The sequence below is a fragment of the Miscanthus floridulus genome, chromosome 16 (assembly GCF_019320115.1).
Source record: "Miscanthus floridulus cultivar M001 chromosome 16, ASM1932011v1, whole genome shotgun sequence".
NCBI classification, from domain to species: Eukaryota; Viridiplantae; Streptophyta; class Magnoliopsida; order Poales; family Poaceae; genus Miscanthus; species Miscanthus floridulus.
Genome location: NC_089595.1, coordinates 112,553,358 through 112,564,749, shown reverse-complemented (window position 1 = coordinate 112,564,749; position 11,392 = coordinate 112,553,358). Strand labels below are relative to the sequence as shown.

At 45.5% G+C, this 11,392-nt stretch overlaps 1 protein-coding gene and 1 pseudogene across 1 annotated transcript; both read left to right on the top strand.

Moving 5' to 3' along the window:
- The first annotated feature begins 377 nt into the window (after positions 1-377).
- LOC136511302 (putative F-box protein At2g02030) lies at positions 378-1,643 on the top strand. Its single transcript, XM_066505419.1, has one exon. It carries the CDS (start codon positions 378-380, stop codon positions 1,641-1,643), a length of 1,266 nt encoding a protein of 421 aa, XP_066361516.1.
- Positions 1,644-7,631: 5,988 nt separating this feature from the next.
- On the top strand, positions 7,632-11,058 carry LOC136511301 (uncharacterized; annotated as a pseudogene).
- The last annotated feature ends 334 nt before the right edge of the window (positions 11,059-11,392 follow it).

Here is an 11,392-nt window from a genome sequence, read left to right as displayed (position 1 = left end):
TCGACTTTCTTTTCGATAATAAATACCTCGAGCATTCCTCAAAAAGAAAACCTTGATCGGCATGTTGTTAGGTGACATGACACCTACGCCTAGGCAAAGCAGACTTGGAGTAAAGCTAGTGATGCCGAGAACTTTTTCCAGGCCTCGTAATCGGATCGGATCCTCGAATCCTCTCATGAAGTTCTGATAGCAATCGGCAGTTCGACACCGATGTCTATCGACTATTATTATGCATATATATACGCTTATATACACATTTAATTGCATACGGAGTACTTATTAAAACCGAGATAGTAGAAGCACAACGTACGCGCCAATAATCTACTAGCCTACTAGTAGTAATCTAGGGCACGGCGGCGCGGCGTTACGACGATATGATGGAGGTGTCGGGTGGCAGCATCGACGCTCTTAGTGACGACAACCTCACCGACATCCTTGTCCGCCTTGACGCGGTGTCCGTGCTCCGCTGCCGCGCCGTCTGCAAACGCTGGCGCCGCGTGGCCACCGACCTGTCCTTCCTCGCCGCCCACGCCGCCAGCCGCCCGCCCGAGATGATCGTCGAAACTGAATACGGCTTCATGCGCAGCACCGTCCCTCTCTCTCCAACAGACATGCCAACGATGGCTGGCGACGACGACGGGCGTCATCGCTACCTTTTCGAACCGCGCCCGCTAGCCGCGGACGGGAACGGCGAGAGCGCCGACTTCGATCTGTACGCTTCGCTTGATGGCCTCCTTGTGCTGAAGCAGTGGCGGTACGACCCTCAGAACCTCTCCACGTTTACTTACGTCATCTGCAACCCGGTCAGGAGACAGTGGGCCAACCTACCTGTGCCCGTGCCCCACCGCGGCGCCACCGACGTCGTCACCTGCGGCTTCTACTTCCACGCCTCGTCCGGCGAGTACCGCCTCCTCCTCCACTGTGTCGTATTAAGAGATCGGCGCGGACACGGCGGGGAGCGCTATTGCTGTGTCGTCTCGGTTGGCAGGGCACTGCCTCGGCGACTGCCTCACGCTCCTCCTTCGGACGATAAGCGTATTCCCTACTACGAGAACCCCGTGTCTTACCGCGGGACCCTCCATTGGTTGTCTGGACACCCCCAAGGCAGCAGCACCGGCAAGATGCTGGCGTTCGACACGGCTTCCGAGACGTTCCGGCTGATGCCGCGGCCGCCTGCAGTTCCGGAGCCGACGACGACAGAGACAGATGCGGCGATGAGCGATCTGCTGGAGCTGGACGGAGAGCTCAGCGTCGCGACTATATACGGCGCGAAGACGCTAGACATTTGGGCACTGCAGGACTATGAGGCAGAGAAGTGGACGCTGCGCCATCGGCTCAAGGTGCAGCCGCCGCCGCCGCCGCCGCCACGGTCATTGGGCGGCCGACACCCCACTATCATGGGCAATGCACCCCGTGGGAGCAGCGCCATACTCGTCGGATTCCCGCCCACTGGGGAGGTCATGGCGTACTCTCTTAATAAAGACAATAATAAGGTGGACAAAGAAATCAATTTTGGAGGTTTGGTTTCCTTCAAGGTATTCAGCGAGAGCCTCGTGCCGCATGCTTTCTTCGACTCGCCTGACACGGTGCCACTAAACTTTTCAAATCCTCTGTTGAATGAGAGGATGGGCAGCGCTGCCTAGCTATATATATCTGCATCGAGTTATTTTACTATTACCCGTTGATGAAGCCTTGAAAATCTGCATTGATGGTCAACAGGACGGGCTCTCCATGGGCTAACCATGCCCATAAGACATCAGAGCCATTCATTTGTTAGGAGTTATTAAGTTTGTAGTTCTAACTTTATCCAAATCTCCTTTTTGTCCCTTAATTTGGTCAATGATTTATGGATATTTGTAGAGTTTAATAATAACGTTGTAAGATTTATGTTTCTATATTAATCATGAGAAATATGTTCATAATACGTGTGTAATACCCTCAAATTTTCTCCTTTCGAAATAGATACAAATTGATTTAATTTTGTATTTTTATGCTCATGAAAACGTAGTAAAATAATATTTTTCACTAAATTAAAATTTATCTTAAGGTGTAGCAACATTGTTGTGCATACATGCTGATGCATATTATTTACTGTACTGAGTGGCTTTGACCAAATCTAAAAATGATTTCAAATGTTTTTGAAATGAGTTTGAAAAGGCTTTGTAATATATATATATATATATATATATATATATATATATATATATATATATATATATATATATAGAGAGAGAGAGAGGAGAGAGAGAGAGAGAGAGAGAGAGAGAGAATCCTTGCTGTCTAACTTCTGGCCCGCACAGCCAGCCTGCTCCCTTCCCTCGGGCCCAAGGCCTTCGGCCCCCCTCCTTCTTACGCACAGGCCCGCATGCCGGCCTAGCCGGGACAGCCCAGCACGCGCACTCCTTCCTCTGTCTCCCCGCGGCCTGTTTCCCCCACTCCGTCAGCCCAGCACCTTCTCGCGGCCCCAATCCGCGCAAGCCCGCTCACTCGCCCCGCACAGGCCCAGCGAGCCCTCGGCCCAGGTGGAAGCCGCCCATGCTCCCCCTCTGTCTCTCTGCCACGCGGGCCAAGCTGTCCCTCTCGCTGACGCCGTGTCCCCACTAGTCTTCCCGGCACTTTCTCCTACCTCCATCCGAGCTGCGGACTCTCTCTCTCCCGTTTGGAAATCTCCGTGGCCGATCCTGATTTCTTTGGGATTTGACGTGTTCCGCAAGCCTATCCACCCATATAAGAAGGAGAGGACTCTACCGCCGCCGCGCACGCCGGATCCCGTCGCAAGGAGCAGAGCCGCCCGCCGCCTTCCTTGCCGCTCTTCGTTGCTCCGTCAATGCGTTTCACCCGCTGCTGCTCTTCGCGTCAAGGTTCAGAAGCTGTAGACGCCTCTCTTCCTGAATCGTTTGCTCTGTAACTCACATGCGCCACCGCCGAACCTTTGCAGGAACTCGCCGTCCGTCCCGTCGAGCCCCACGCCGTCTCCATCTCGTCCCCGACCTAGAAAATCCCTAGGGTGGGCTCGCCATCATCCCGAATACCTCCCTGTGCCTTCTCTTCGCTCCACCGTGGCCTGTAGTCCCGTATCCGAGTTCACCGGCGAGGTTGGTCGCCGTCGGCAATGGCTGCCGCCCGCTGGTCTCTGTTCCGTCGGCGGATTTAGCTTCAATCTGCCGCAGCCGTCCGATCTGGATCGGACGATCCAAAACAGAACATACCCCTTCGCGGTTGTGTTTTTCTAAAGAGACCCTCGGCTTCCTGAAAATTAACTCTCCACCCCTTTTCTGATCTAAAAACCGGATTTTATTTTAATTTATTTTAATTCGTAAACTAGTTTGCAGTAATTACAGAATTGCCATTCAGAGTTTAGTTCTAGCACGTCTTCGCCGTTTTAGCTCCGATTAGTGTGCTTTTCATGCCTGTGTGATACCTCTGCTGCCTTACTCCCTTCTTGATGATATCAGTGCATGTAGCTTTGCTTGGTCCCTCGTTCTTAATATCCACATCCAACCTTGACTGCAGTCACACATATGAGATATTAGACACAATTTTTGACATGGTAGTGGAGTAATGAAAGGAAGTATTTGGAGTGAAATAGCTATCTTACCGCCACTTTCTCAAGCACTTTTGTTATTTGTGCTGGTCCCGCATCTTTTTGATATAGCTTCCAAGATGTTAAGATAGGCAGGTTGTCTCTCAGGGCAACACCAGTTTCTGATGCCAGCTTCGCTGCCTGAAGTGGTACATCAGGTCTTTTCTTCCCTTCAGCCACCTAGATAGCCAACTTCTTTCCTCTATTTATCATCTTCTCTAAGCCATGACCCATGGTTTTCTTGCGAACATTCTTTTGGCGCGCTGCATTAGCAAATATTGATCAAAATGTGTTATCAAAGTAGTAACAATTGTAGATAATGATTGGAGAAACAAATGCTTGGCAGTATGTATTGTTTACCTGGAACTAAGTCATCACTTGGTTCTCCTTCACATGTATTACCCTCTAAATTAGCAGTGTCAAATTGCTCAGCTGACTCATTGATGTCATTGCTTTGCCTAGAGCTCTGGCCACCTGGTGAGGTGTCTGTAGGGATTGGCTGGTTAATACTAGTTGCGGGAGTCATTTGCCTCGACTGAGACATGGTAATAGTGGGTCTAGGAGTATGCTCAGGGTTAGCACCAGGCAGCGAAGTCATGGTGTTTGGTGTGAGGTGGACTTGCAGTTGGCTGGCACTAGAGATGGCAATAGGTTTTGGGTTGGCTTTGGAAGTGTTCTTAGGAGGCAAGGGATTTCTTATCCTAGGTGGTGGACAGCCTCCAGGCAAAGGCATGGCTGCACTTTGCCTAGTGAGTTTTATTGGCGTCCGTAGTTCTTGCTGGTTGGCAGCCACCATTGTTGCTGCCTTTTGCTTCTTCTGAGGGCGAGTTCCTGGAACCATCGCTCCTACCTACCAAGAGAAACATGCATCTTAGTAATGAACAAAGAAGTGTCAAGTAGCATAATTAAGTACAATGAACTATATGTTTGAAATAGATATACCATAAACTTGTTAGTTGGCCTAGTAATGCATCTCACCTCGGTATTGACCTCATTATTGAGGTCATCGTCATAGTCATCATCAGTGTCAGATTGTTTATCAACATCAGAGGAGGGGTCATATTCAATGTCAGATTCTGAATTCCCCCTGCCCTTTTCCTTTTTGATATAACTTCTCTAATAGACTGAGCTAAGATTGGAATACCAAAAGACTTAAAAACTTCCTAAACATGCTTTACATTCTCATCTCTCTTCTGCTCATAACTGGTTTTTGTCATTTCCTCTATTACTTAGTACGATGAAATGTAGAAAGAGCAGAAACTAGATTCAGTTTCTGTAAAAGGAGTTGAAGAAATAACTAACACATCAGTACTCTGTTAAATAGTAGAAAGAAGGCAAAGTATCAAGTAAATTCAACTAACATGGTTATGCAGGTAAATGTGACAAGAAACAACTAACAGATGACAACAATGTCTCAACATGTATCCATCTTTCATTTCATTCCAACTCACAATTTTTTGCAAAAACAGAACTACAGCGTGTGCATTCCAACTCAGTCAGTAGAAGACATGTACATTGCAATGGTAGAACAAGATTAGAATTATGTACATTCATCTTTCTTGTGCATCTAATAGTTTTCAGTCATGCATGATTTATGTCCATCTTAGTATATTATGATAAACACTATAACTGGATTACTTTGCCTGTAGCCAATAAACAACAACCATCTACCAGACACCCAAGGTTGAATTTCACTAGTACTTATAGTAAATATAAAGCATATACTTCACTCAGTTACAGATGACTTGTCCAATCCAATTGAAATAACAGTTTCAAATCAGTTGTGAACTTAACCAATATCAGGAACAATAAGCAACTGACAGTATTCTAGGCAACTTGCTTCAGTACATCCAAATCAAATAGTAGGTGCTTTTAGCACACAATGTGGAAAGCAGACAGGCCCTAGTAAGGTAAATACCTAAGTGAAAACAAGGATGCTACAAGTGCAAGATGTTTGCCAAGATGTGAAAACAAGGATGCTACAAGCGGGCTCACCAAGTGTCAGTGGGTAGCCGGCGAGGCAGATGATGTGACGTGGAGCCACAGCGGTAAGCACACGCCCTGTGGTGGACGGGCTCCCTATGAGCCATGGATGTCGTTGGGGCAGCGTGAGCTACGGATCTGGCCTCCAGCGTCGGGGTGGTTCCGGCCTCCGGCGTCGGCGCTGACGGAGTCCGAGAATGGATCTAGCCTCCGGCGTCGGGGACGAGTGGCGGCGGCATGATTTGCGTGGGTGGCGGCGGGGTGCCGTTAGGTTTTGGGGAGGGAGGAGGAGGCCATGGTATGCGCGAGGAGGAGTAGATCCTGGCCAGGGATGGAGGGGATGGGCGGCGGTGCGGTGGCTTGGTAGGCGGCAGTGCGGCGGTGTGGCGGTGTGGCGGCGCTAAGTGGACTGAGACCGGGAGTGGACTGTGGTGCCAAAGAGGATAAGGCAGGAGGGGAAAAATTTCGATTAGGCAGGCAGGAGGCATGTTGGGTCCCATTTGTCGGTCACAGCCAACGCGCGGGAGAGCGGGCGGTGGAGGTAGCCAATTTTGGTCTAACGCGGTGGGTCCGCTGTGTCGGTGGCAGAATGCAGCACTTGCATTGTTCTGTCCTGGCGCGGTGGGGCCCCTATGTTAGTCATAGAAACAGTATTATTACGAAATCAAATACATTTTTGGGGTACTAAATGATTTGAACTGGAAAAATGGTAAGAAACAAAGTTGTTCAGCGCATCGAGATCTACCATTTGTATTTCTGACATTTTTTTAGTTGACTTTGTTTAGAGAGTTCAAACTTTGAATTTGGAAAATTTTGAACTTGAAACTCAAATTTGAGGTACTAAGTAATTCCAAATGACAAAGTCATGAATACAAAAGTTGAACAACTCATCAACATCTAAAACTTTTGTATAGACCATTTTGTCATATGAACAAAGTTTTAATCACTTTGTCATATGAAAAAATGGTCTATACAAAATTTTTATATGTTGATGAGTTGTTCAATTTTTGTATTCATGACTTTTTCATTTGAAATATTTTTTAGTGTCTAAATGTGGTTTGTTTTTGTCACTTTTTGGAAATTCAAAGTTATTAGTGTTCAATTTTTGTTACATTCAAATATGACCAAACTCAATGCAACTAATGGATACATCATGATTTTAGAAAATTTTAGAAAAAACATCAAATTTGGAGCATGTATGTGGGAGTAATACTAGTTACAATTTTTTGCCAAAGATCAAAAAAAGAAATGAGCTTTGCACAATGAAGGCCTAAATACCATGAAGGCCCCACCTATCATAGAAACTTTGCTCCACTTGCAGGGGCCACATGTGTGTACCAAGGCATACTTAGCATACTGGCTAAGACACAAATGTGTTGAGGCCGGCCACATCTGGCCACCTGCTCCTCGCCGACCACCCCCACCTGCTCCATAGCCGGCGACCCCTATCCCACCTGCTCCTCGTCGGCAACACCGTACCCCACGTGCTCCTCGCTGGGGCTCGATGAGCGCGCGCTAGGGGGCAACCGCGTGAAGCTACTCCTCCTCTTAGGTCCCAGCGCGTTGACCTCGACTGCTCCGTCGCCTAGATGCCTGCTCCTCCTCTCAGGTTCCAGCGTGTCGCCAGTCGGCTGCTCCTCGCCTGGCCACCTGCTCAGTGCCTGGCCAGCTGCTGAAGCCTCGCCGGACACCATAGCTGGTGCATCTCCGGCCGGCTAGAGGAGCTGCTGAAGCCTCGCAGCCCAGCCCATCTGCTTGCCACTGGCTCAGCAGCCATTGTTCAAGGTTGATTTTTCAACATATATGAAGCATAAACATAATTTGTCCACATCATGATTTTTAAATTCTTGGCACTTACATTGTCCAGATGGATAGGAGCTGGGTTTATAACAGTGCGCCATTTACTCCCGCCTATATGGATGGTGTTGAATAGTTCATGGCACATGTCAGAGCTAGATATAGGCCTCATGAGGAAATCAAGTGCCCATGCCGCAAATGCCTGAACCAAAGAGATAAAAGTCAAGCTGAGGTACAAGAGCATATAGAAATCAATGGTATTTCTAAAATGTACACAAGTTGGATTCACCATGGAGAGGGAGATAATGATGTTGTACAAGATGGAGAACTCCCTGTTGTACCTGAAGATATGTCATGGGATGGAAATGACCAGGCTCCACTTGATGATGAAGGACAAGCTGAAGATGTCATATTAGATGATAGTGAACGGGGAGTTCAGGGTTTGATTCAAGATCTGTACACCGCAGCAAGCCATGGCGTCGGTGCCAACTTATATAAGCAAATCATGGAAGAGGCAAAGCGTGAACTTTATGTAGGTTGCACCGAGGAGTCTAGGCTAAGTTTCATTATTAAAATGCTGCATATAAAAGTGTACAATCGGATAACAAATTCTGGGTTTGATGCAATGCTTGAGTTGCTTTCAACATCATTCAAAAATGTGACCGGCCTCCCTAAGTCCTATAATGAAATGAAAGCTCTACTTCAGAAGCTTGGTTTTGGTTATGTTTCTATTCATGTGTGCAAGTATGACTGTGCCTTATTTTGGAAAGACCATGAAGAGGATGATCATTGCCTAGTTTGTGGCTTCACAAGATGGAAAGTGAACAAGGAGGGCAAAAAGAAAGTTCCTCACAAGGTCCTCCGTTACTTTCCAATAATTCCACGCCTCCAAAGGCTTTTTATCTCAAAGCAGCGGGCACAATATGCAAGATGGCACAAGGAAAAGAGGGTAGCAGTTGAGAATGAAATGAGACATCCTGCTGATGGAGAAGCTTGGAAAGAATTTGATGATACTTTCAAGTCTTTTGCAGATGATCCTCACAGTTTGAGGCTTGCCATTGCTACTGATGGATTTAACCCATTTGGTCAGATGACCAATTCATATAGCATCTGGCCAGTGATAGTGGTTCCATACAATTTTCCACCATGGATGTGTATGGACCAATCCAATTACATGCTTGCTTTACTAATTCCTGGCAAAAAATCACCGGGCAAAGATTTCCATGTGTTCATGCAGCCTTTGATAGCAGACATGCTAACTCTTTGGGATAGTGTCCCTACTTATGATGCATATGAAGGCAAAGACTTCAGTCTGCGTGCAACGATTCTGTGGGGAATCCATGACTACCCTGCATTAGGTATCATGTCAGGTAGAAGCACTAAGGGTTACTTCGCATGTGTGCACTGTGATGAGAATCCATGCTCCGAATGTCTGACCAACAAAATTGGATTCATAGGCCATAGACGTTTCCTCCCAAACAACCATCCGTGGAGGAAAAATAGATCTTTCAATGGCCACCATGAAAATAGGGAGCAGCCAAGGAAATTTAGTGCAGATGAGGTTATGGCAAGGTTGGATGAAGTTTGCTATGTTCCTGGCAAAGAATCCAGATAAGCCGAAATCAAGAAAACGACGCCGTGGTGGAGAACCAGTATGGCATCTGAAGGTTAGCTTGCATGATTTGCCATACTGGTCAAAATTGAAGCTACAGTACAACCTTGATGTTATGCACATAGAGAAAAACATATGTGAAAACATTTTGTCAACTCTACTTAATATTCCGAACAAGACAAAGGACACAATTGCTGCTAGAGTAGATTTGGAAGAAAGAGGTATAAGAAAAGAGCTTCATTTGTTAGATGACACTGGTGCTGCATCCTCAAAGCCAAGAGCTTGTTACGCTCTAACACTAGAAGCAAAGAAGAAGTTCTTGCAATTTGTGAGCAATGTTAAGTTTCTAGATGGCTATGCCTCCAATATATCAAGATGTGTCAATATGGAGGGAGGAGGATCAATGCATGGGCTGAAAACACATGACTGTCATATACTACTACAGCGTATTTTACCAGCTGGCCTTCGTGGTTTGGTGCAAAAAGACGTATATGAAGTAATTGCTGAGTTGGGTAGGTTTTTTAGACAACTTTGCTCAAAAACTCTAAAGGTTGATGCACTAAAACAAATGAAGGAAGATATTGTGCTTATCCTTTGCAAGCTAGAGAAAATTTATCCTCCTGCATTCTTCAATGTCATGGTTCACCTAGCAGTTCACTTACCTGATGAGGCACTCCTTAGGGGACCGGTGCAGTATGGATGGATGTACCCCATTGAGAGAAGATTGCGCACCTTTAAGCGTTTCGTCCACAATAAAGCAAGACCTGAAGGTTCTATTGCAGAGGCATACACTGCCTATGAGTGTATGACCCAGTGCTCAACATATTTTAGTGACATTATTAATAGGTTCACTAGGCCTGAAAGATACTTGGATGGAGAAAAGAACATCTCACCCAATGGTTACTCTATTTTTGGTCATGGTGTTAACCTGTTGGGTGCTTCAAAACTTCATTATGAAGACAAAGACTATGACTCCATGGTTTGGTTTGTTCTAAATAACTGCGAAGAGGTTGATGAATACAAAGAGTGAGTAATTGCTGTAATTTCATTTGAGCCATCTTTATTCAAAACAAGTGTTACAAAAAGACTAACTATCTTCTTCCTTTGCAGCATGTATAGGGCAGAATTAGAACAACAAGAGGTCAATGATGTTGAAAAAATGATGTCAACACAATTCGCTGCATGGTTTGAGAATCATGTGTGTGTAGCTTCTACAACATGACTTAATAATTTATAATACAATACACTCTGAAACTCAATAATTTTGTATGTTTACAACCTGCAGATTACAAAATTGAAATATGAAGGCACAACACATGTTGATGAAGACCTGTACTCACTAGCATGTCGGTCGAATCTGTGAGTGCGTTCATACATAGCCTGCATAATCAATGGGGTACGGTACCACAGTATGGCTCATGACGAACACAAGAAGACATAGAACTCCACCATCAAAACTGTAGGTACTCATGGTGGTGACACAATTGACTTCTATGGGATAATCACAGACATTATTGAGTTGAGTTACAGTAAGAACAGCAAAGGGCATAGAACTGTTATCTTATTACGGTGTGAATGGTACAATCTAGAGGGAAAGACATACCAGCTGAAAGATGATGGTTACTTCAAGAGCATAAATAGCCAAGGCCGATGGTATAAGAATGATCCTTTCATTATAGCCACTGATGCTTCACAAGTATTTTTCTTGGAAGATACAAAGTTAGGTCCATGTTGGCGAGTGGTACAAGAATTTGGCCACCGACATATATTTGATGTTGAAGAGACTGACACAAACCAACCAATCCATGAACAAGTACAGATGAGATGTCAGGAGGCATACCAAGAGGAGCATACTTCATCAAGAGATGGTGCAGTGGGAGACATTCATCTTGATATGGATTTGTTGTGCATGGATAATGAACCAGGCAGCCCTGTTAGTAGAGACCTCGTCGAGAGCATCCGTCGACAAAAACATACAACTCAAGGTGATGAAACATACGGCGATGATGAAGATGAAACCTACCTTGAGTACCATAGTCCTGAAGAAGGCAATACTTCAGGAGAAGACAGTGATGATGACTGACCTTTGCATTTCTGGAGATTTGTGAACCATGAACTTTTCTATTATTGATATTGTTGTATTTGAATTATGCTACTACATTTATATCTGAATTATGAAATTGTAAGACCTTATATGCAATGACTCTGTTTTTAGTGGATGGAAGTTACAGTGCCTAGATTTCATTCACATGATGCAAGTTATATATAGTGCCCAGACTTCATTCACATGATGCAAGTTATATATAGTGCCCAGATTGTTGTGTTTTCATGACACATGATAATGTCATGTAATGCCCAGAATCTATCATGGAATGTACAGAATCTATCACAAAATGTATAGCCTAGAAGTTACAGAC